Source organism: Motacilla alba, chromosome 6, assembly GCF_015832195.1.
Source record: "Motacilla alba alba isolate MOTALB_02 chromosome 6, Motacilla_alba_V1.0_pri, whole genome shotgun sequence".
Lineage (NCBI taxonomy): Eukaryota > Metazoa > Chordata > Aves > Passeriformes > Motacillidae > Motacilla > Motacilla alba.
Window position 1 is genome coordinate 35,510,525 of NC_052021.1, and position 27,441 is coordinate 35,537,965.

Here is a 27,441-nt window from a genome sequence, read left to right on the forward strand (position 1 = left end):
GAGTGGACAAAATGGTCTCATTTTCGGAAGACACAACACGAACTGACAGCAAAACTGCTTTGAGGCAATTTGGGCACATTTCCCTTTTTGCAATCTGAGCTTTTGTATCATGCCTGAAATTGAGTTCCTTAGGGTTGCCCCAGTCCCTCCCTCTCAGTACTGCTCTAAAATGATTTGTATTTTCTGTCAAAAAGAATTGTGCTCCTCATAGAAGGAAAATGCTTTTATTCCAGGTATGTCAGGGTGGGGGAAACCCATAAAGGATATGGTCTTCCATTACTTGAGTGTAATTTAGACAATTAATTAAAAATATAACACCATGTGAAAAGACTGTACTAATACCACGGGAAAACCCAGAATCGTCTTGCAGTCGTTAAAATCAGAACAGCCTATGTTACATGTTATTGTTGCTCATCATTTTTTCTGGGTGTGGGACAACTGGCTTCATACTTTTTCTTCAGGGCTTTCAAATATACACGCAAACTGTCAGGGTCCAGTCGAGAATTTCTGGCAGTCTGAACCAATCTCATTGCTAACTGGTATGCAGCTCTCTGTTTCATCATCTCAGGAGTGCTCTTCTGCCTGTGCTGTTCTTAAAAATATACATATATTAAAACACGAAATAAATTATGTTCTATTAAAAAAATTACTAGTATTAGCTATTTTCTAGCCTGTTTTTGATCTCACAATTCTTGGTTTGCATACAAACATTACACCCAATACTCCTTTAGCCTAAGGGCCATTTTGTGTTGTAAGCTAACAGTGACCTTCAGTACAATCTTTAAGAACTGGCTCCAGAAATACAAAGTTTAATGAAATCTATTTTCATTAAAACATAGGCAGCACTTATCCTGTAACCTTTCAGAAACTGAAAATACATTTGAGTAGTATAAAAGCTGTGAAATACCGCATTATAATTTTCTACTACATACCAAAATTTGTTTTGCAATGTGACTTGTAATTTCCTTTGCATCCAAAATTATGGATGATGGTAGGGAGGACACTTCTGCAGCTTTTAGTCCTAAACATATAAAACACAAATCAGGATTTTTTAATGCAATTGTTATCCCTACCTTCCATTTCACATCTTCCAGAATTAACTTAGCCTGTTTTTCTAAGGGGTAAATCTTTAATTTTTATTAAAACAATTTCAGTGTATTTTCTCTTTGTGCGAGTTTTTCTGTGATTTTTTTTGTTTTCGTGGTTTTTTGTTGGTTTGGTTTTGTTGGGTTTTTTTTTTTTTTTGTTTGGGGGGGTTGGTTTGTTTTTCTTGGTTTGTTTTTTTTTGGTTTGTTTTTTTTTTTTTGTTAATAAACGCTAAGGTTTGGAGAGATATGAAATAACAGGTCTACTTTGTTTTAATGCTATCTCTGAAACACACCTCAACATCAAGCTACTGCCAGTAATACTGTAAAATGGGTACAATGAGACATATTAGGAGGCTAAAAGGAAAGAAACCAGCAGCATGGTGTTAACAGCTTTCTCAGTTCAGGTTTTTTAATTTGGCAGAAAATACAGAGGTTTTGCTAACTGCACTCTCAATTATATCCAGACGTCCAGTGGACAGGGATGTCATTTTTCAACTTCTTAGTTGCCAACAGGCAAACTTCCAGATACTGGTGGTAAGAAAGAGATGTAAACACTTTTTCCTGCCTAACATGATTTTTTAACTTTTTCCTCTATCCGTACCCCTGGAAAGCTTGTGGTTCATTGGGTGGTTTAATACTACAGGTTTAAAAATGAAAAAGGGTCATGAAGAGCCCTTGCACCCTTCCTTAGAATGTGACTTTGCTCAAGTAAGGTAAAGCCAAGACACAAACCCTGAGTTTCTAAAGGTCTACTTTATCAGAAATTACTCTCTAAACATACAATTCTGTGGAGTTAATGTTGGTGTAGCATCTAAAATTGAGCTTGTGCTGCTGAAGTTAAACAAACTTATTTTGAAATTCCGATCAAGGTGAGTTTTAAGTCCTGTTACTTGAAGCTTAGCTGGAATAATTTCTAGTCTTCAGTTACCAATAGCTTGCAAAAGTCATGTGTAACTAATTTCCTCTTGATTAAATGTTACCTAAATCAAGCAATCAACATGCGAATCTAGTATTTGGAAACATACCCATTTCTTTAAATCTTTGTCATTCACTCTTTTCTTTACTGACCCATAATTAATCAATCTGTACAATCTACACTATAATTTATTCTGAAGTTAAAAGAGAAGTAAATCCACTTTTCAGAGAATACTGATGCTTTTGTAGATGCTCTCAAAATTTTCTTAGCCTAATATACTGTAAAATTCCTCTCCTTTTATAAAGAAACTTGGTTCCTTTTTGCTAATTGAAAAGGGCCAACCAGCTGTTAACCAGTCATATCACTGCTCATGGCAGACACATCTTTAAGTCACTACAGAACTTAAAGATGTATCTGCATACATACGTTCGTTCACTTCCGTAAGTGCAGATAAAATGAACTCGAGTAGCATATGCTCAGAATGACTCAACTCATTCAAACAGATATGAATCAGGGAGATAAGACATCAGTAAGATTTCTTCCACTACAAAATATCATGTAAGTTCTTCATACTACCAAAACTGCTATCTCACTATGTGGTTACCTAAAACACATCATTATTTTGAACAAATGATAGACCTGCATCTCTCGGTATCTCTCTAACACAAACTAAGAGAAACTTGTCATCAGAAAAAATACTATTAGATGCCTAATAACTGAAATAGTATCTTGTGTAACTTCTGCCAACTGTAAGTTGCAGCGGAATCTATTACCATAGTTCTTTTCCTCTGTGTATCCTTTAGAAAGTGTGTAAGTGTAAGCAATTTTCTCCTTATTTCCAGCACTGCTTCTCACATGTTGTACTTCAAAATGGTAGTTTTCCACATTGGGATATAAAGCATCTATATGACATAGCTCCAGGAAATGTGTAGCAAACAGTGTAAATGCCTAAATAAGGAAACAAGAAAGAAAATTAATTTTGGCAATGATCCAGAAATAAGTTACAATAAATAAGAAAACTTAAATAATCTCACAGATGTCCAGCTTTTCCTCCAAAACACTGAAAAGCTGTCTTTACACTACTAAAGCAAATGAAAATCCTTAAGGCAGGCATTCTAGCATTGGCAAATACATCTTTTCCAACCGAGGATTCTCCTGCTCATTTCTCAAAAGAAGGAAAACAATATCAGGAACAAAAGATAATCCACAACGCTTACAAACTCTGACTGGTGTGGATTGGAACAACTGTGAAATGGTTGCTTAATTCTCTCAGGGACTTCTTTAACAAAAGTACAAGTGACAGAAAGTATCTGAGCTTTTCAAATCAAAAAACCCTCAAAAGTACTCTGAATAAACTCTGGGGAGAAACAAACACCTGCACACTCAAAAGGATAATAACAACCCCCTGAGGTTAATCAAATTACTAGCAACAGAGGTGAAACTTGCAATCTATGTAAAATCATCTTCCATTTTCCTAAACAAGTTTCTAACCTCTCTGACCAATTCATAAGTTGTGTGGAACTACCACTGTACTTCGAAAAGTAACCACCAGGTGAAGATTAACATTCAAGCATAATGCAAAACTAAAGCTAAACTAAATAAGTAAAACTAAATAGACTGGGTTGTTCTCTTTCTAGACAGACTTACAAGCTTGCAAGCAAGTTGAAAAGATATGGTGACCAGTGTCCTGGTTTTAAATGGATTAGAGCTAGTTTTCTTCATAGTAGCTTTTGTTGGCTGCTTTGGATTTGTGACCGAGACAGTACTGATAACTCACCCATGTTTTAGCTGCTGCAGAGCAACGTTTGCACAGCACCAAGGGCTGTTCTGCTCCCCAGCCTGTCCCACCAGCAAACAGGCTGGGGATGTTCATGGAGCTGTGGGGGGACACAGCCAGGATGGCTGACACAAACTCACCCCAGGGATATCTCACACCATACTACACCACCACAATAAGAACTGTGAGGAAGGAGGGACATTTGGCACTTGTTCTGGTAACAGTCACTGTGAGGAAACGGCATTGCAGTAAACGACTGAACATCTGCCTGCCGACAGGAAGCGGTGAATGAATTCCGTATTTTGCTTCTGCATATGGCTTTCCTGACTTACTAAACCATCTCTATCTCAGCCCACAAGTTCTTCGGCTTGGGCTCTCGCTTGAGAGCAAGCGAGCAGCTGCGTGGTGTTTAGCAACTGACTGGAGTTAAATCACAACAACCAGTGAACAGAAATGCAGCTTATGTCAGCATGTTTCCTCTATCACCGCAATTCTTACTATTCACCAGTTATGCAAAATACCGTATTTAGCCAAGAAATCTTTGCGAAACTGTTGTTAAATTATGAGAAAATACTGTATTTACTTTCAGGATGACAAAACAATTCTAAGGCTTAAATTCCTTTAAAACAGAATTACCTTTAAGTTCAATAGATATTCACAAGCAGCATAACAAATTCCAATACCTTCTTCGGCACCGGTACCTCTGCCAAGTTCATCAATAATGATGAGTGATTTATCATTAGCATTTTGTATGATGTACGTTATCTAGAAAAATATTCAAAGTGTTATCGTTCCTATAAATGTGGATTTTTAAAAAAGAATTTTTTATGTTCTTCAGATGAAACGTAATGCAGAAAAAAAAATCTCTTGAGATACAGCAATTTTACCTTTCCAAAGCTTTCAAACAGCTGTCAATTCTAATCAAGCAAGGGTCACACTACACCATTCTTTCTCTTTTTCACTGAACATATCACTTACCCTCAAAATGGTATCAGTTTGTGAGGGGAAACTGAGAGAGCTCAGGCCCGTACAAACGATACTTTAACGTCTAAGCTGACCCAAAAATATTGAAAGCACCATCCAACAAAGCACTGATTTTTACTCACATTGGAATATCTTTCTATTTAAGAGATGCCTAGTTTTCTACAGTTTATCATAAAAGAGAGGAAGGCTGAATTTTTGACTGTGTTTCAAAGCACACTCTTTCAGTGGAAATAGACTAGTACAATTTCTATTAGCTTAACAGTAAAAATGAGCCTTGGACATGGATAGCTGTATTTCATACCTCTTTCATTTCCTTCATGAATGTTGATGCATTTGTTTCAATATCATCATCCATACCTATTCTGGTAAAAATCTGCTCTGCGATTCGAAAAGAACAATACTCTGCTGGGACATAAGAACCTACAAAGCAAGTTAAATACAAGTTTCTCTCATCACTATAACATTTGCCTGAATACACCACTGGGAAAAAAAATTACTTTTACACTTGGTTTTTGTGCACAGCAGAGAAAGCATCTTACTTGATAAAGTTTTGTAAGATTACGTTCTACCATTAATTCCTAAGAATAAAGTTATTATATAGATAGGATAATTATCAGTGGAACTTGTAGGAAATCGCATGCCTGAAGCTGTTTGTCAGTCTAAAGGGATGCAGAAAAAACTATGAACTCTAGGATTGTTTTACATTTCTGTGGCCACTGATTTACTAATCCCACGAAATGTTACTTTCCCAAAATCAAGATGATGTTGCCTTTATCAGACTTCAAAGCATAGTCGTTTTACTGAACAGGAAAAAACAGGAACCTTTTGCCAAAAACTTCACAGTCCGCTTTATTCATATTAAACTCATGGTTTTGAGAGCAATTCCTCAAGAACTTGCAGTTATTGGGGGCTGAACCCACAAATACATGATGGATAAATTTTATTCTCCACTGCTAAGTAGCTTCATTCTATAGAGTTAGGTCTTTGACCTGTGCTACCAGACTTCTAAGAAAAAAGTCATGAGGAATTCCTGACTATAGGAATGAATCTCAGTTAGACTTTACGAATACTTGGTTTCCTTTTATAACTTTAGTAACAGAACCTTGCAATATTTGTTACTACTTTTATTTGAAGTAGTTGACTATTTATCTACTAATTGTACTTGTCTGGAAACATGTTTCTCTATGGAATTTAAGTATGCTCAAAGTCAGGTGTTTCTTTTGGATGACTAACACACGTGTCTGATCAGCATACTACCAATCTAGCAGAAGGTGCTAGATTGGCTTATGGTGCTCCAAAGAACTAGGGCATGCAACTGTGCTTCTCGGAAGATAGACTGGGGAGGCTTCAAGACACACAGATGGGGCCCCATACGTTTCCAGCAGCAGATGAAAAACCTTACAGTTGCCTCTGTAAGCAATGCAAGAGCTGGTAGAATAAAATAAGACTACAAATTACCTGCTAATATTTTATTTAGATATAATGTTATTCTGGAAGCTAAATCATTCAACTTTATAAATATTTTTAACCAGTAAAAAAATGTGCTGCAGAAGATGATTAATATTGTAAGCTCTTACTCACCAATCTGTGCCATAATTTGACAGAGAGCAATCTGTTTCAGGTATGTTGATTTTCCACTCATATTTGGTCCTGTAATAATGGCAAAATTGTTGCCCTCTGTCAGGTACGTGTTGTTTGACACAGGTTTTTCCATAGCTATCTTTTCAAGAATGGGATGCCATCCCTGCTTGATTGCTAAAGTATCGGTAAATTCTGGACGAACTAAATCAAGAAAAAAGATGTAAAACACCGAGGAGTTAGTGTGGGAACCTTTACATTATTAAGCTAGTATGTTTTGAAATAAAGTTAATTCTTCCAGAGCAGAGCTCTTGGGAAGAATTACCAGCCACTTTCAGGTACAGATTCTCATTACCATGCAAGCTTTCATGACTTATTACTACAAAAAGAAAGCCATAACTAAAACTTCATTTCCAAATTAATGTTCCGTGGTTTTGTTCCCTAGTAAGTAGGGCTGAACTCCAGTAATAAAAATGCAAAGAGCTGTAGTATTTTTATAAAGTACAAGGGTCGTGGACTCCTGTTACTTCTACATATGTACTCTGTATTTGCATGGCAAACAGGAAAGTACAATTCCTTCTATTTTTGTTATATGTTACCATACTGATTATTTGGAGATGTACCGTGCCAAAGATTCATTTGATGCTGAAACTATCTCTATGGATTTTTGTCAGAATACAGTTCTTTTCTGAATGCAATTACAATGGCTCCTTTATCTACCAGCATTAATGGAACAGAAAAAGGCGTAAGCAGAGAGTGTCCATACACTTCATGCTTTTGAGCAGAATATGCTTAAACTGTCTGTTTCGAGAAGAGTGACTGGGAAGGCTTATGGTAGCTAACTAGCAGAATTTAATTTCGATGAATGGAAGCAGAAAGAACATCAGCACAAAACTGGCCAAGACAGAGCAGAGACACCCACCTAAAGACTACTGAGACAGAAAAAGAAATGGGACCAGACAAAACAGTCTGGTTATTCTCCATCAGAAGGGTCTTTATCTAACCTACAACAGAATCAAAGAAGAAACTTACCATAATCCGAAAGAGTGCAGGCGTGGGCAAATGAAAGCAGCATATCCAGCATAGACACAATGTCGGACAGCTTGTATAAGCAATGAATGTGTTCATAGATCTCATTCAGTAGTTTACACACTATTCTGAAATAAGACACGGATTTAGCTGTTGCACAGCACATCCTGTCACTTAATACAACTTACAGAGATAAAGGAATTATAATGTCCATGCTGCATACTTTAGGATAAAAGGTCACTGATAAAACACAATCATGTATACCAGATGCAAGCAAATGTATAAATTTCTTGGAAGTAAATTAAGATCTTGTACCATCATCTCAGCTAACATGCTGCTGATCAGACATAAGACACGCAATTCAAATACCAACAGCTTATATGAAAGCTTCACTACAGAGAATGAACTAAAAACATAGCTATGGAATCAAGTATGTTTTATTAACATGGGAAATGTGACTCTAATTCCCTTAGATCTTCATGTTAAAAAAAACCCTACATGGTTGCCAGAATTTCCATTCAACTGACAGGTAACATTACACTTACTAAGTGGTGAGTCAGAGGAGAGCAACATGACATGCAGCAAGGACAAGATACAAAAATAGACAGTTCTGCTCTAAATATAAGGAACTGACTAAAAGTACCAATTCTGCATTACAGATGCAAAACTAATGCCTTCATTGTGCCATTTTGTGCAGGTAATTCACCCGTTAAAATTTTACATGATGACCACTTCTATTAATAAATGCCAATGTATTTGCGAACATGTTTAATACAATACACAATTTATGGGGTTTTTTTGTCTCAGGAGGTACACTTGAACAGCTTTAGAATATGGCTGTAAGTAGCCATAATTTAACAGAAAGAGAGCTTTCAAAGCCCACGAACAGAAAATTGGAGAAAATAAATATACTTAGCAAATATTAAATAGTTTTAACAGGTCTTACAAATGCGTCATGTGATATATTTCTCTCAGGGACTCCTGACATCTTTCATTCATTTTTATTAAATCTGCTGAAGTGAAGCTGTATGTGTTTTTCATTTTTGTGACCTAGAGGGAATTGAAACCAACAGTAAGAGCTTGCCTCATTATCAGTAGGAAAAACAGCTTCTAAAAACCAATTTTGGAACCATATGGGGAAACAAAAGAGAAAAAACAATGCCCAGTTTCATTTTTCCTACATAATTTTTTATGAAAATTCCATTTAAGATAACAATTAGCAAGATATACAACTTTATTTTTGCACAAAACATAATTGCATGTACTTGCACATTTTTGATTATATAACTGAATATAGGGTAGTTATAAAAACATCCCAATTAAAACTCACTTCTAAATATCCTCAGTGAAATTATTTTTATTGTTATTTACTGTGTAATGTGCAGTTTATTAATATATTATATAAAGTAAATATAGTAAATGAAGTAAACAGTAAATATAGTAAATGCTAAAACATATTTTGTACAGATACCTTTGTAAATTCTGAAGGAAGCTGGCCATTAGGTAATGTTGAACAATCAGCATTCATCTGGATAAAAAATCCACGAGCAGAGCTGAAACTTGTTTTCATGGGAAGGCTGTACTTTTCAGCAAGTTGCGTTATCATACCTACATACCACATACAAAGATTTAACCCAAACTACATACATTCAGGTACACCCCTCTCCCTCCCCTCCTTTGCTGGTAATAAAGATGGAAACTGTTAATGGAAGCTTTCAGAAATGCAAAACTAGTACCATCTGTATTTTTCACTATGTATGAATGTAGGATTAGAATAAAACAGGAACTTCCTAACATATGACCGGTGCTAAAGTTTCTGATGCTCTTTTAGGTTTCTGACTATAGACTAAACTAAGACGGTCCTTTCTAGAAATCAATAAATTATACTAAAAAAAGGAAATCGGTTTCAGACAAAACTTTTTTTCTTCTATTTTGAGATAATGATAAACAGGAAGGTTACTAAAACACAGTAATGCACATCATGCTAAAACTCCTTTTGTTTGTATTTTCCAACTCTTAATACCTCAGCTAAAAGGTAGTCCACAGATATATCAAGACTGTTTAAAATATAAAGAACAAAGAACACAGATATTTTAAATGAAGAAGGTAAACCAAAGATTTACATGTTTTATGCAGAATGCTTTAGATGGAGTAATTCTGTTCCATTACTTCAACTTTTTTGCACTTTAAGAGAAAAAGGACTAGCAGAGCTTTGAATATAGGAATCACCATATAATTATTCAATTTTATTAAAATAAAACTGAGGTTTTATCCAGAAATGGAGAATCTCAGTTGCTTATGAATGACAATCAATTCATACCAATACTAAATACTTTTTACGTATGAGAAGGTTATAACACATATAATTACATGGCTTCTATATGTCAAGTGCAATCTACTTTAAACTCCAAATAAATACAAATTTTAGTTTAGAAATACCTGCTATGTCATCAACAATTTCTGTGTATGTTCTACGGGCTATGTCAAGGAATTCACTGATGTTAGGCTTAACAGCGTAGCACTTCTGAGTCCTCATATTCAGACATCCTTTTGTGTATCTTGTATCATCATTAATTACACTTGTAATCTTTTCAAGTATAATTCCAAATCTGCAATACCAGTTGCATCACTAATTAGATACATAATACTTTATGATTTTACTTGCAGTACCACTCCCAAATAACAAGTAAGTGAAGCTACTTTTAAATTTTCTACTGTTAAAACACTACATTTCATTTCTAGTTTCACCTCAGAATGAATTGTGACTATTCCTAAGTCTGAATGAAAATAAAAATACTATTCATATCTTTGGGAGATATAAATTATTTCTCAAATATAAATTTTTTTCAAATACACAACACTTGATTTTTGCATTATTATGGAGACTCTAGGAAACTACTGCTCTTGTCTTTTCAGAATTATTTCTGAGGGAGTTCAATTTAGCAGCAAATCCACTATCACAGCCAGCTCTCTTGCTTTTATCCCTGTATTCATTAGCTGACAACTAAGATTTTATGACAATTAAAATCAGCTTTAAGCAAAAGAATTGAGCTATACTCATAACTATAAACAAGCAAAGATGCAACATCTTTTATCTTACAGGCACTTTTGAGATGAGAGTTTCTAACACAGTAGCTAAGTATTATAAGAAATACCTTGTATCTTCAAGAGAATTGTAATAAGCCTTTAGCAGCTGTGTGTTACAGTTTCTTAAAGCAGCCTGTTGAAGATTAAAACAGGACATGACAGTTACTTCTTTTTGCAGCCTTTTAAAAGGACTGAAAGTTCTCCGATTCAGTGAGGCTAATCAGCATTTTTGTATATATATAGTCTGTGGAATCTGAGCAGGAGTTTCAGTTAAATGGTTGGTATATAATCCATTATTCATGTAATGGTAGGAATCCTGCTCTTCGCAGCGTAGACAGAAATGGGTATTTCCAACTGGCGTTAAGAATCAACATTGGCAGTATGTTGGCAGTACTGTGCACTGTAATTATATTATTTTTTTTACTTTTTTGATCCCTTCTGACTTGAGATAGTCTGTGAAGTGTAATAAACTGCACTTCATAAAAATAAGGAACAAATGGTCTGTACTTTATTAAAAAAACAAAAAACAAACAAAACAAACAAAACAAAACCACCAAAAACAAATAAACAAAAACCCAAACACAAAGACCGCTTACTTTCAGAGGCTCCACAAGTTCTAAGGTATGCTTCAGGTAGATTAAATTAGTTATTTTTGATTCAGCAGTTTTAACCTGTTGAAAAATTTTCCAAATATTGGAGGCATTTGTATGACTGTTCTAAAAAGTACTTAAGAACTAGTAGAACTCATATTCTTAACAGCAACAGGCTTATACATTTAATGAAAATTCCTGAAACACTTCATAAGCTGACTTTGACAACTTCACATCTGCACAGAAAAATGTTCACCTAAATTTTACAGTGCCTGCTGTGATAGTTTGTCCATCAGTAGTTAAGATTTTCCTATGTTTGAACTGATAATGACTGACTCTAAGAATACCCTGCTAGCCCAAGCTGTGAAAACTTTTCATCTTCTATGTATACTTAACTCTATACAAGCTCTACACAATTTGTAGACTTTTTCCAAGTAATTTTCAAAATGTATTTTTTAAAGTAATTTTCAAATGTATTTTTCAAAAATACATTATGTATTACAATGAAGCTCACAACCTTTTCCATTAATGCTGTTAAACACAACATAACCCAGTTCGGTTGATGTCTCTTTCGTTAATATAGGTATATCTTAGACATCTGCTCATATGATAATAAAAAATCCAGTAAATACTTCAAAATTTTTTTCACAATAATGATCATTCTCCAACATATTTCATTCACAGAAACCCTTGGCCTTGTTTCGAGTGCCCCATTAACACTCACGATAAAGAATTTTGCTGCTGACATTAGGGGATAACATATGCAGTACACATGCACTGTGCAAAAGAATTTAAAGGAAATAACACAGATAAATGTAGGTAAGCACATGAACATAGGAGCATGACCCCATGTGAAATCTTTTCTCATTCATATATAATATCGCTTTACTATTGCGGCTGAGGGCATCTCATAACTTAGTCATATAAAGCTGGGGTTTTTTTGTAAAGACAAAACTAAACAGTGTTAAATGCATGAATGGAAGAATGCTAATCATGAAATAAATATGGGGTCTAAGTCCCATGAAGGAATCAGAGATCAAAAGAACGGATGTGGTCATACATGAAAAAGTGGTAGTGGAATGGATCTTTGACTAATTAGCTCTTACAGGAATTTTAACTGAACTAGTGTTACAAGGGAATCTCTAGACATGATACACTCCAACCCAGGGGCAGTAAATGATTTCACCATTGACATGATTTTTCAACTGCACATCTCAGCAAGACTGGATCAAGCAAAGTTTTTGAAGTGTAAGGCTTTTCTCCCTTGGAGTCCCCTTGAACTGCAAGATGTTATTTATGCAATGAAATATTATTTTTTTTTAAAAAAGACAATTAGTCCCTCCAAGAAACTCATGCTTTTTCCTAAATACTTTGTAACTGCAGGACATAACCGGGAGAGCAGTAATTTTTAAAAAATTGACCTTTCCAAATCCATTTTTTAAAGTACTGCCTGGGGAGGTGGTGGAGTCACCGTCCCTGGATGTGTTTAAAAAAAGACTGGATGCGGCACTAGGTGCCAGGGTTTAGTTGAGATGTTAGAGCATGGGTTGAAGTCGATGATCTTGAAGGTCTCTTCCAATCTGGTGATTCTGTGTGAGTGACAGCCTCCTTAGGATAAGAGAATGCTCATGCTGAACATACCACTCGCACATTTAGTAACTGAAACTGCAGGCTTCTCAGATGTGCATCTCATCTGCTGACTGGTGGAAGATTTACAATGAAAATTTTTATGGAGAGTAGGAATGAAACATAGTGAATTGCCTAATCTAGCATTTGATAAAAGCAACTGAGCTAGCACTTGAATAAGCATGTCTGTTGCGTGCATAGTATGCTCTGCTATTCTGGAACCAGTCAACAGTGAAAACACTGAAGTAAAAATGTTTGGTGTACATGGTCCTATGCATACATAAAAAGCATCTTGTGTGGCTGTTTTAGTCATAACGATGAACTCATGAATTCATGTTACACATTACTCCAGGGAAAGTTGCGAAAAATAAACATTCTGGGTTTTGATTACGTCATTAAAGAGATTTATCTGCATTTATTACTACTGTCCTGTTTGAGTCTGTACCTGATTTCTTTAACTAGAATTAGACAAGTCCTTTATCTAAGCAGGTAAATCAGCATGTGAGAAGACACTGAATGGTGAAAGAGTTGTGAGCATCTAAGATGCTGGCACACAAGCATAAATGTAAGGAATCATCAGCCTCAAAAGCAGTGGCAGACATATCCAACTCGAGTACAGTAGGCAAATGTAACCTTTAACACCATGGTTTCAATATGCTTAGTGGAAACAGAGTGGAGGTTCAATAACCTCAAGCTCACTGTAGTTAACTACAGTGGGTCTGGTCTCAACCAAGATTCACTGGTGAACTATACGTGTTTATTCCATTTTGATATTTTTATTAAATGCATTAACATGCAGACCGATATATGAGGCAAGGTCTAATGAAAAAATAGTCTTGCTCTTAGACGTAACAGTCATTAAGACTGTAAGTCACTAAACACTTTTTCCATTTATGCTGATGTGAAGAAAATTCGTCTCTCTCATCTGAGTACTGTAGAATAAAATGCAAACTTATGAAGAATAAAGGTGGGGAGCGAAAGAGCAAACATTTTTGGAAGTACATTTGCAGAAATTAGGATGAATTATAGACGTCACATTTCTATACTGCATGTTATGGACAGATAATTGATTTTTCCAAGGTGTATTTTGAAACATACTGTATCCTGCTTTGGAATCTGTACCAAAACTGAAAGTAGTTGTTCTGTGTCCAGGAATTTTGAGATAACTGTAAAACAAAAATATATACATCAGAAATTAAACTGAAATTATAAGAAGATATATTTTCTTTGAAAGGACACAATTGATTAGCTATACTAATGCTAATCTTTTTCTTACATTCTATTGTCACAAATTATTTACAGAGTAAAAACTAGCTTAAAAATAGCTAAACCCTGATTTGTTTTGTCATAACTATACTTACAACTTACTATACCTAAGCATGCAGTGATTATTGTACAGGTAGACATCTGTCAATTCAGAAGTATTTTTTTTTCCTTAGATTGAATTGTGTTTCTCTTTTGACACAGATGAAGATTATATGATCCAGTTTCAGGTGGACTAATTCTAGTATTGTATTTTACCTTTCTCTGGATCATGTTTTATGAAGCAACAGGAAAAAAATATTTACACGCAAGTATTACTTATGCAATGTGTTTGCTTTCTCATGCATACATTATATATACTTGTATACATCAAACATAATGCATACCCAGCCATAGAGGTAAAGAGACAAACTCCAACTCTTTTACAAAGCTATTGGCTCACAGACTTCTATACACTGTTTCAGAGAAATTAAACTTTTCTAAGCAAAGTACTTGAGAAAAGTATCGTTACGATAATACAGATTACCTAAAAAAATTAAGTGCTTTCCATGTCACCTAACAAACCAATAAAAATACTTTTCAAACATACTGATTCACACTACATACTTTCCTATATTAGAAAAAAATGTTTAAAAAGAAATATAGTATTAGGTGTTACAAAATAAACTACTACCTGCTTGAAGACCAAAAAAGAGCTCCTCATCCTGGAGTAATTCCTGAACAGAGTCCAGTCTTGTGTTAATTGTTTCAGCATCAACTAGAGGTTCCAGGATATTGGATCTAAGTCTTCGACTTCCACCAGGAGTTTTAGTGTAATTTAGAACACCAAGAAGTGTGTGACCATTCCTTTGAAAATAAAATAGATGTGAAGAACACATACACCAAAAAAAGAGAATGCAAGTGTCAGGAGACATTTATAGGCTAGACTATCCTACAAATCTGAGGCATGCTTTGGCATACTTAGCATCTCCCCGTTTGCCATATATTATATGAACTCCAGCAGTTTAGGAAGCTAGGTAATTCAATGTAATTTAATATAATATTAGCCCTCAATTATGTAAGTATAGAAATACTTGGTATTTTATTAATATTTTGTCATAGTATTTCATTGCTACTGCAGTGATAAAGTTCACATTTTCCCTCTCAAACTAATTAAAATGAACAAACAAACCCTACACAAGGAGGCAAATTATCAAGATATAATTAGAGATCAAATATTAATCAGAATAATTTACTTGAAATACATTTCTGAAAATAATTTAAAACACTTAGAAGTCAAGAAGATAAATATTTTTTGGTTTTATTATTTTAAAGAACGTATTTCAGTCAACATAGGAGCGAACATGCTTATAATTTCTAAGTATTAGCTTCATCTTTATGGCTTTTACATGTTATATATCCCAGGGTTTCACACTTAAGGGTGATTGCATCTATGCAGAATAAGCCACCTATAATATCTACACCTACTACACAGTCAAATAGTTTTACAAACCTGAAGTCTTCTATGCTATTGGCTGGAAGATGAACCATGAAATACCGGGGCCATAATAACATATTGATTTAAACCAGAACTTGAATAGGAAGAAACCTGATGCAAGTACACAAAACAAACACCACAAAGAGAGATAGGTAGGTAGGTAGGTAGGTAGGTAGATAGAGTGAGCAGAAACACCCTGAAATACCATGGTATAAAAAAAGCAAAGCAATAGTCAAGAGAATTTTTTTTGAAATGGGGAAATTCAAACCCACTTGTATTAAGGGTGCATTTACTGCACGGCCTAAGTGCAGTAGAGTTGCTTAAGTGCAACTCTACATTTGGGAGAGTATCCACAGTGCCTATCTTTACACAGTTGAGGACTTATTTCCCTGCACAGCTAAATGAAGAGAGACAAGTCCCTCCAGAATTAAGATTAGCACCCAAATTGGACTTAGGTATTTCTGGTGTGTGCCTGTGCTATTAACTTTTACCTCCTGATACCCCATACAAAGATATCTAACCAGGCTTCGGGGGTAAGATCTATGTAATAAAAATAGCTACGTCTGGCTGATTCAAACTTGCCAATGGATCAGCAAAAATTCTGCATCAATAATGCTAAAAAAAAATCCAGAGAAACTTAAAGCAGTTTACTGTTGCTCAGTTCCTCCTGTAACCACCTTCCTCTCAAAACCACCTGTGAAATTAAGAATAGAAAAATATTTCTTCAGAAAAATATTGCTCCGAAAGTACCTTCCTATGCAAGGCATTCTGTGGTTCTACTGTATCTCCCCAAGAGGAAAGCTCTTATGAACCGTACTTGGAGAATGAGGAATCTCCAGGCTCCCCTTTTTTATATCAGGGTGATTAAGAGGACATCTAAACAGAGGTGGACCAACACAAGTACCAGCTATTTCTCTTTCTAACCGTAAGTGTAACAGTCTGGAGAAAGTAAGCCTTGAAGTTTCTTCTGCCCACATGGCAACTAACTGCCAATGAAAGAAGTGCTCCAATTACTGATCTCAATGTGGAAAACTACCATGCAATCAAGTACCACATTGCACATTCCCATCATGATAGAAATTACTGTCTTTCCCACTATTAGATCTAAAAGGAAACAAAACAACCTCTCAAGGCTGAAGCATGTCTCTTGTGTAAAATGAGTAAATTGCAGGTGTTTCCATCCAACGTAAGAAACTTGCAGAAATACTACCTCTTTCATTTCCCAGTCTGTACAATTTTGCATAAATAATTTTTTAAAGTCTGAATAAAACATACACATCAATGTAAAGATGATTATGCATCATTTCTTTCTACAATTCACTTTAGGATTTCCTGTGCTAGAAATTTTGTGCTGAATTGTAACATATTTCTGTGTCAAGACATTTTTTTAGAACCTCTGAATAGTATGCTAGTTCTCTCATACAGAAATAAATGTAATGGTCAGCTCTTTGACACAAATATAAAGGAATCTTAGAGAAATCCATCTTTATAAAAACGTAACTTGCAAAAACTATACTTACCGAGAATCTCTGTTATTAATCACTAGTTCAAGATTTTGTGCTGATGATGAATCTATCATAGCTGTTTTCTCACTTCCCTGGAAACGAACCTTGAGTGATTTAGGAGCATAAACAGTGTTTTGGATAAATTCAACGTATTTCAGCAAAGCTGCTGCAGCTGCAAGACAGTAATACCTTGGAAAGAAACAATCTTTTATGAATGTTGAATACTGCTACTGAAACATGACAAAAGTAGTGCACTACAGAAATAACATTTACGCTACTGTGGCTTGGCAACTACTGCGATTGATAGCACTGAAAAAGCAGTATATTTCAAATATGCACAAACCCATGCCTAGTGTACATATATTCATGCAGATCAAATATTCATAAATGTTTGAGTCTCTGTACACTTGACAGCCTACACTGTATCACTGGTGTTGTGAACATACATATTTCAACAGGCACATGTGATTTGAAGACCCTGGTCACCAAGTATCAACACTTAAAATTGTTGGTACATAGAAAATGCTTGCTGAGGCTAGAAAGAAAGGCAGTCACAGCTAGCTCTTGAAACGTATCTTTAAGGAAAGAATGAAAAAGACAAAGTGGAAAGCTGTGAAAACTCAAAAAACTGCTCAACTCTAACAGGCTTTCTATTTACATTTCTACATATATCAGAAACACTGGAGGGCAAAATAAAAAGACAGATCTGTCAAGAGTTTTCTAACTTTTGCGACACACATATATGTAATGAGTACAGAAAATAATTTTGTTAAAAACTTATCTGGAAACAGTATGCTTTTCCTTATTTAAACATACTTTGATTGGACTTCCATGAAAATGGTGCTAAATTCAGATGCACACAATTGTTCTATGTACTCCAAACCCTTTGTTTCATTGAAGTATTTTCTCTGGACAGTTGTGAAAGTCACATTCTGTGAAGATGGGGATGAAAGCAAATAGTTTTAAAAGTTACATCAGAGAGACTTCTATAGTTTTCTAGGGATACATGTTCCCAAGAAATCTATCAACTGATTCTGCAATCTGTCTTCATCGAAGTATTCATTCTAGCTTACCTGCGCAAGCAGATCAGTGTAACTGGAGGTGTGTGATGCACAAGTCATTTATGTGAGAGAAAGAGGAGAGAGGTCAGGAAGTAGAAGAACACTCATGAAGAAGCCATCAGCTCTGCAGCAATTAAGCAATTCAGGTTGTAATTAACAGGTTTTTTCAAGGGTTCTGAGGCTTTAATACGCATAAATTACTTATACTAGTTCATTTTACCCTCTTTTACCCTGACAGTGCTCTTTTTCCGATTCTATGACACATCAGCCCCACCGATTTATCAGGTTGAGAGAACAAGGAAGAATGCTTCATTTTTTAATTTCTGTATCTTTCCTAGGTTCGGTATTACCCAATGCCACAAATTCAAAACTTTCAGCTTTCATCAGCAATTTACCTCTCTCTGTAACTGTCAGCATTAGAAGTAGCAGCATGGGAGCTGCTTTTAGTTTATTCACTACCATTCTAAAATTAGACCTGAAAATCATAGAAAACAAAATCTTAAGATTTTAAAAATTGTGTAAAATTCTTCAATCAACCATCATATAAAAGTGATCAACAAGAACTCTAAAACATTGAATGAAATTTTAGATCTCACCTTGAAATGCTCTGTTATCAGACTGAACAATTTTGTTGTATTCCCTGCATCACAGGCAGTGTTTGACATTATTATTTCTAGTGGCATTAAAATCTTGAGTTTAGTAATAACCTGGACAAAAAATTCAAAACAATTCAATATAAAAAAAATTATACATTCTCAAATATTTTAAATAATGCCCAGCAATAACAAAATACAGAACCCTTGTACTTTAGAAGTTCCAAATTATCTGCTAACTTCTACACTAGCATGTAGTGAGCCAAATTAATTAATGAGTCAAATTAACATGTATCTAAATATACATGAAACTAAATTAAAAACAAACAAACAAAATTTAGAGCTTATCCACTGTTATTTGAACACAGAATTATGCTTCCCATTGAAGTAAGACATAAATATCCCAAACTATGTTCCACGGCTATGATGGGGGAAAAGGACTTATTTCAACAGATGGCAACTTTCTGGGCTTGCAGCTGGAAGGTCAAAGGTGCTCTGGATGATGAAGAAATAAAACATATCTGAATACTACTAATCTTTTGATTGAGACTAGTTTTTTATTTTGTTTTAATCTCCTCCAGTAACATTTATCTCATTATTAACATATCCAAAAATGCACATATTTTACCAGCTTTATGTTATGCACACATCCTGTAAGGATTATTAGTAGATTATATGCTCTTCTACTGTATAAGAAAGGACAAACAACATTATGCATTTATGTTAATTTATACCAGCATTTACAAATTCTCAAGGGAGAAACATGAAAAAGCAGACTATATTTTAACTGCTTACAAGTTAAGATGTGCAGGAACGGACAGATGATGTCCCAGTAAAAAGGTAAACAAGCACAAAAAAATACACAAAAAAAATTATCTAAGGGCATTTGGGGTGGGAAGGCTGTCACTGCCCTTCACAGCTGCTAACCACTAGGAAGTTTTTTCCAGTGGCATCACAGCTCAGCAAATCTTGAAGAACATAAAGAATACAAGAAAACTTTCCTGAAATTATCTGCAGAACATTCAAAAACAAAAGTAACAGCTGATCAGCAGATAGGACAGAATTGTTGAAAGGAGTACGATGAATGTGTCTTTACAAATAGATTGTGTGAATCTGCCTGCAGATAGGGCCAGACTTGTAGATAAGGAAGTAACAGGACAAACCATTAATTTCAAAAAATGTTACTAATTTGACACAGACTGTGCTTAGCCAAGGTCATGCTCAACTCCTCAACTTTGAGAAGAACAAAGACTTAATAGGGTTAAGAATATTAACTTCCACAGTCAAGGTGGACTCAAAGCTAATTTTAATGGTCATGTATCGTATGTTATACAGGGGGGAGCCATATTAAGGGCACATTTCGCAGGCACATCAGGAAGTCTGTACCTCCCAAGTACCTCAGCCAGTAGAGAACGGGCAAAGGTTCCGCAACCGGGAAGATTAGGATAACAAGCAGGCTGCAGTCCTCCAACAACTTGAGAGACCCCATCACGTACCGCCCCATGGCCTCTCCCTTTGTTCGAGAATAAAAGGTACAGAACTCCTCTTTCTCCTCCGTGGACATAAACTTCTGACCATGGATTGTTTCACACACTGTTAAAGGTGTGAGAGATTAAGGCAAGAAATTGGGCTGTTAGGTCATTTCCTGCATTAGGGAAAAAGCAGTTGTACACTAGCATCTCTCTTTCTTTGACTGGATGGTGAATGCAGTATCAGGTATGAGCACAGAACGGAGAACTCAGTAATCTTAATGGAAAATTAGGAACATATGTGTACAAAGAAAATGCCAGCTTTTATATTGGTAAGGCAGGAAAACAATGAACAATCTGGCCACGGCCTGAGAGGCAGCTATAGAGGATGTTCAATATGTAGCTATGTATGTAAAGACCGGAACAGGTTTTATAAGTACTAATACTTAAAAATAAAACAAAGAAACCCATTATACAACATTGTACATTATACAACAACTGTAATGGACACCAATGTTGTACAATATACATTGTACAACATTATACAACATCTGTTTTAGTAAACAGATTTGATGGTTGTTTATATTCTGAGTCAGAGCTACTTACTGTCATAATATAGCTTTTGTTGCTTTGAATATTGTAAAGATGCTACGAGCCACATTATTTTCTAGTATGCATAACTACAAAATATCCCGTGAAACAAGGTGTTTCACTAATGCTGTTGCTGCATAAACCAGAGATTACTCACCAAATTAATGCAGGATATGCAGTGCTGGCTGTAAATTGAGAAAATTTCCTTTCAGACTGAGACCGAGTATTTATGTAACCAATGCCAGAACTATAATTACTCTATCACACACACAGATTTATGCACTTCTGTTCTCAGAGTTGTTTTGCCTGGTGAATAAAACTTCCAAGTTCTACTAGCATGTATTGCCCAATGCTCTTCAAAACGAGGCACCTCAGTCAGTCCCACAAACAGTGTATTTGCAGAAAGGCTATTTTTCTTTTGAAAAACATTCTTGCCTCTTTAATATCTGAGGCACAGCAAGGAAAAGAGCAGTCACACTGCACATTTTTCAACACTGCACATTTTCTAGAACTTGTTACTTCCACTTCTGAGAAATCTCTTCCACAAACTAGAAATTTAATTTTCCATTAGCCATAAGCTTTTTTTTCAAGAAAGTAAGTCATAATAATTAGACCATAAGATACCTTGGCATAAGTTGTGTTGTCTGCAAATTGTGATAATATCATCTCAGGATTTTTTAAATCTATACTGGCCATTCCTACTTCACCTCTGGCAAGGCCTCTTCCTTCTACTACAGCTACAATAACCGATGCAACAGTATGAGCAGAAACTGCAGATGAGGATGTAACTGTAAAACAGTCATATATATTCAGTTACATTCAATACAGGTTAATGAAAGACTGATCAACAAGCATCACAAATGACAGAGCAAGGATAAACAAATATACAAATGCAGGAAGAAATCATTATCAGTTCAGTCTTTAAGAACATTAAAGACTGAACTGATAATGATTCGTCTGACTAAAGAAAGTAACTTTAAAACCATTACTTTTGCATTACGAGAGCACTTATGATACGTAGAACATGGCACAAGGCACCATTACCCTGTAACACCATTTTGCTCATATGAAGCACTGCAAGATGTACCATCAGCTACTAAGTGTTCTGGAGAACTAGTGTTCTACACCTCTGAACATGCCAACATAAAATACATAAAACTTGCATTAAGAAACTTGTTAACTATGTCATATAAGATGTCTAATGCATTACAAGCCTAAAAATGAACCCTGATTAGAGATGTGCATGAATTTGGGCTCTTTAGTGACCATACTACATGTCCACAAATACAATTTGATTTTTGACAATTTGAAAGAAGTCTGAATTCTAACTACACTGATAATTCATACATGAATGCAAAGTAAGTAGTAAGAGGATGCAATACCAAAACATCATCTTAGTACATAAAGTAGTATATTCTTGTTCCTGTAGAGTTCCTTGTCAGTATCCTCTGTGGTACAAAACACATTGTGTTTTGAATTTATTTTAGTATCTTAATATAATCACATTAAAAATTAAACTGTTTAATAAAATAACGTCAGAAATACAAGTTGGACTGTTTCCTCTAAGAGCTGTTAATCTTACCTGAATATCCCATAAGAGGGGTATGGCTTCTGCAACCAGATCTACCAGAAGAGAGAGGTGTTTTTCCTATGCATGTGCTATTCAGGCCTCGCACAGAAGAAGAACTCGTGAGATTCAATGTGTTAGCATTTTCTACACAAGAACTTTTGTCCCCAAAATATGATTCTGAGGGGAGAGAAATAAGTAAATTATGAAAACAGCCGCAACAATTTTTTATTCAGAAAGCAACATACAAAAACAGCTTACAAAACTTCAATTTTATTAGCAGAAATAGAGATATCCAAACAAAATGTCATTCTATGAAAGCTCTCCAAAGTATAAAATGAAGTAAATCAGACTGCTTTGAAAACAAGTTTGCATTAATATGAATATCTTTTACAATGAGATTAGCTGCAGTGCTAACAAAAAATATTATACGTTGTTGAACAGAAATAATACAACAGAAGTCACTTCACTAAGTATCACTTCATATTCTAATGAATTCTAAATCAATGAAAGAATGCTTTAAATGAACTTTATCTCACATTTGCCCATCATTTGAAAAATCATTATCTAAAACCGCACACGTGTTTATGAAAACCTTTTTTTAAAAGCTGAGCATTCCTTTTAAAAAACAGGACAATAAAAAAAGAACCACTTGGGAATGATAAACCTTTGAATTCATGGGGATCAACTCTCAGAAATTATACAGTAATCTGGGATTTATTTGTTAACAGCAGTTTCTTTCACACATGTATTTAAGATCCATCTACGTTTTTAAGTCCTGCAAAATATCTTTGTCTCAGAACATTTTAAATTTTCAATAAATTATTTAAGTAATTAGCTTCTTTTCAATTCTCTTGAGATGACTGAAGACATCCTTAATCTAGTTTAGATAACTGCTTTCTAAGATAAAAAAATGAATGAAAATATAAACAGCAGATCCACTTTAAAAACTCCAGGTGTTACAAAACATGCAAACACACATGTTTCTCTCTCTTATATTACATCAAAAACTGACACACAAGACAAAATACATAAGTATTGGTTTTAGATGATCAATTAACTACATGTGTCTTTATCAAGGCTGGCTGGTAGAAAAATATCTACTGCACTGGGGTTCTGGAGTTTGTTCGGGTGAGGTGGGATTTTCTTTGTGTTCGGTTGGCAGTTTTTTTAAATCTTAAAACTGTGACAAGTGATAAAAATATTAGTTCAGATCTTTGGTTGAGGACTTCTTTAAGAGTGGACACATCAGCACTGCAATGCACACATATATTGTTAAATAGCATTCACTTAGATTTTGGCCTAAGTTCAGTCAGAATTTTGGCAGAAGAGACTTCCTGTAGAAGGCACCGAATCTGGCATAACAGGAGGAAAACAGTAATTTTAAAGACTAGATGAACCAAGTGATATACAGGTATTTCTCGAAGCCAACATTTAAGTCATGTCCTATTTGAATTAGCATTCTGTTTTGGGGTTTTTTTCAGGATTCCTCAGTAGTCATATATATCACCCAAACACATTTTACCTAATTTCCAATTTATACACAATGAAGATACACGTACATCAGAATTCATTACAGCAAGTGTTAAAATAATTTCCAACTCTTTTCAGTTTCTTTTTGCCTGAAAATACCACAATTTTAACTTCTTTTTGCTGCCTGCCAAGATGCAGACTTTGATAGTAGAATTTTATAAGGAATGGCAAATAGCAGTATTGCATTGTCGGAACACATTTTTACCACACACCGAGACCGACAGGCTCTTAAAACTATTTCAAAGCCAGGCGTAAAAATAAAAATAAAACCAAAAAACAACAAAACTCCGGAACCAACCAACAAATCAAACACAAACCCGAAACTCACAACCAATGTTTCGGTTCTCTCCTGTAAAGCAAACACCGTGTAGCAATTCAAACACGTTTATTGTTCCCACGAGAGAGCTCAGCTGCTACTATTCAAAGAAAATAAGAGAGATTTCTTTAAAAATGCGCAAGGAACTATTTCCATTGTTTTGGCCGGCTAAATGACAAAGGTCGCTATAAAGGTTACCTGCTGCTGCCCCGTAAGGACCGCTTTTAACAGCTCTTTCGGAACCCGACCGGAGCAAAGACAGCAGAAGGAAACAGATAAAGGCCCGGGTAGACAGCGTACCTCCCCTTTCGGACACCGACGGCTTCACCGCGCTGCTCCTGGCGGCCCGGCCGGCTGCGAGGCCTGCCAGGCTGCAGCCCCCCGGCCGTGCCCCGCCGCTGCAGAAGCCCCCGATGCTCTCCGAGCTGTGTGGCGTCTGCAGAAGCCCCAGGGTGTAGCGGGGCGTCTGCTCCGCCCGCCCGCCCACGCCCGGCGTGCAAGAGCCGCGGCCCGAGTAAGACTCCGAGGTGGCAGGGGCAGCGGCCCGCCCGCCCGCGCCCGCCATGGTGCGAGCCCTCAGCAGCGCCCGGCCCGCGCCCCCGCCGGCAATGGCGGCACCGCGGCCCGCCTGCCGCGCTCACAGACCGGCCCTGCTGGTGCTCGCTGAAGAGCCGCAGCTATGAGCGACACAGCCCTGCACAGGGCTGCTGGCCTGCAATGAGCTTCATTATAAATACGCAAGGGCCACAGCCCCGCAAGGAAAGTGCTTGCTCTGCTCTTTAAAGCAAGAGTACTGCGTTTCAACATAATTTACCCGGCATTAATTCTTCACCATTCAGACTTCTTTAGCAGGAGCTTCAGCAATATTTTCTTCCTGCTCAGGAGTTTGGGTACAAAAAAGATCCTTGAAGTAACCACAAAGCTGGTTTACCTCTGTAGTTGTCTTAAACACTTGCTTGTAAGAATGTTTTAGAACACTAATACTGCTTTGAATAATACCATCATGTAACATACACCACTAAAATGTTTCAATTCACATTTTGACTCGGCACAATTTTATCTCTGGCACAAAATACACCTGCATTATGAAACACTCCATATACTCACACCTTTTTTAACCTATAATTGTATAAGATCTTTAGAAATCACAGCTGACTTAGGAAATTACATTGATCAAATTTTCATCAGAGAACTCCAATAGTATTAGCAGGATTTCAATCTAAAGTGCAATGTACTGCACTGCTATGCAGTATCACCCACATACTAATTCCCAGGCTATCTCAATCTGTAAGAGACTAGAAACTCTGAAGACGATTCCATTTTGTACACAGAACATGGAAAAATACCAACTTTCTAGCTACTCGACAGTGTTTTCCTGGATGAAAAAAGTGCACTTGCATAGAAAACCGTAATGAATTTTTTTAAAATTACTTTTAAATTGTTGGTTAACCTTTACCATTAAATAAAACCTGATCAGTGCTCTCATTCCCTCACACTCAACACAAAGCCTTTTTTGTAAGGCTTTTATTGTAACATTTTTCCCAAACCTTGAAAGATAAAATTTCAGGATTTGACCAAAGAATTCATCAGGCAAGTGGGCAGTTAAAAGAAGTAGAGTTTTTACCTTAACTAAAGGCCTGTAGGCTTTAGAAATTCATTAGAAATGCTCAAGCACTCAAATTCACATTTTGTTTTTGAAATTCATGACAAGTAAAGGTCTATCAAATATTGACTTTGTCCAGTTCTAGCTTACTCTGCACTAACACAGCTAAAAGAACCCAGATATTGAGCCCCACCTGTAAAAGGCAAGGCACATTCAAGATCCAGCCACTTCACTTCCATACCAGCTCCTGCTCCCTGAAGGCCAGAGCCTGGCACCCTCAAAAGACAAAGATAACTGTGCCCGCTGTCTACAGCCCAGAGATGAACCGTATGGTCTCTGCCAAAAGTATCTAGACAGATGAACATACTACTACACCACCCTGAGGCTGTGCTAGCCTGTCTTCAGTATTGCTACACCCTTGGGCAGGGCAGCTCCAACCATGATACAGACAACCAACACCGCAAGCACTGTGACAGTGAGATGCGGTAAGCGCACAAGCAACAGTGACTTCCATAGGGAATATGGCACGCACCAGCAGAGAGGTCCAACAGTGCCACGACAGTGCAGGTGCTCTACAGCAGCCCCAGAAAGTGGTGACTGCTGCAGCCAACAGCGGAGATGTGGATGAGAGCCATCAAAAGCAGAATGATGGATGAGCAAAAAGCCGAGCTTTAAGACAAAAGACTGTTATGGACATGGGGATGCAATCCCTGGAGACAACTCTGTCAAAAAAACCTCACAGAAATGGAACTGAAGACACCACTGTGAGGGATGACTGCTCAGAAACATCTACAATATGATAGACACCAGACAGATCCACACCCTAAGCTGAAATTGCGAGATAAGAAAGGCTCGACAGGCACTAAGCTGATGTGGCAATGCACCTGTGACTTGCAGGAGGGCTACCAAGGTGCCTAGTGATCATTAAGAGCTATGGGGACGCCAAGACCCAAAGAAGGTACAGTGGACAATGCAGAAGACAGTCTAACAGAGTTTATACAACACAGACACACGCTGGAACTGCTTTCCTTGGCACAGTTCTCACATCGTGCTGAGAACTAACCTGCTCCCTTGACCTGTCCCAAGGAAATTGCTCCTGAACAGCTCTCTCCCCTACACTGACTTTAAATGCCTCCTTGCAATTCCCAACTTTGCCCCCTCCCCGCAGAGACATGCCCCCCCCCAGCGTCCTTCCCTCGCCTTCACTTTGGAGGAATGGGGTTCTTAAGCCATTTTCCTTGCTACTGGCCAGCAAGCCCAGGCAGGGGAGCCTCACTACCACCACCCTGCTCTGGAGCCCACCCACTGCTGGGTGTCTGTGCACCCCGAGGCTGAGAGCACCATGGCCCTCATGACCAGGCAAAGCCCCCCTCGTAGCCTCTGCATTGCAACCCTGCGGTGCCAATCTGAACTCTCCTGCCATGCCGCCCTTCAACAAACAGGAGCCATCCACACCTACCGAGGCGTCTCACTCGCCTCACCCATGTCCAGCAGCCTATGGCATCTACTCAGTGGGGAGATGCACCCTGTGCGCTATTGTGATGCCCCTGTGACCGGAAAAAGGGGCACAGCAGCACCAGATCCCAAGCACGGTGCGCCCACCATCCATGCCAGGACAGCAGCAGAGAGCAGCTGGCAGGTAAGGAAACGGTGCCCTGATGGGGCGGTAGCACACTGGGGCCCCCCAGCCGAGAGCAGGACGTCCTGCAGCCATCGGGGAGCTCTGGCTGCCAGCCGTGTGGCGGGGCTGCAGTGCACCGCGGGAAGTGTTCATGCAAGTGGAGAGCT

At 37.0% G+C, this 27,441-nt stretch overlaps 1 protein-coding gene across 6 annotated transcripts; it reads right to left on the reverse strand.

Annotated features, from left to right (window-relative positions):
* MSH4 (mutS homolog 4) lies at positions 1-26,795 on the reverse strand. Of its 6 annotated transcripts, none has more exons than XM_038140989.1 (20): positions 24,249-26,795; positions 22,217-22,381; positions 21,259-21,422; positions 18,578-18,688; positions 17,737-17,852; positions 16,936-17,109; positions 14,612-14,784; positions 13,774-13,841; positions 11,056-11,130; positions 10,528-10,592; positions 9,812-9,981; positions 8,844-8,980; positions 8,319-8,422; positions 7,376-7,500; positions 6,347-6,547; positions 5,067-5,185; positions 4,418-4,546; positions 2,778-2,952; positions 933-1,021; positions 4-592 (listed from the first exon to the last, which is right to left on the reverse strand). In XM_038140989.1, exons 1-20 carry the CDS (start codon positions 24,613-24,615, stop codon positions 560-562), a joined length of 2,760 nt encoding a protein of 919 aa, XP_037996917.1. In that variant the 5' UTR covers positions 24,616-26,795; the 3' UTR covers positions 4-559. The 6 variants fall into 6 exon arrangements, with proteins under 6 accessions (XP_037996915.1, XP_037996917.1, XP_037996918.1 ...); XM_038140983.1 differs by having other exon boundaries at positions 9-587; XM_038140988.1 differs by having other exon boundaries at positions 67-587; positions 24,351-26,795.
* Positions 26,796-27,441: the final 646 nt, after the last annotated feature.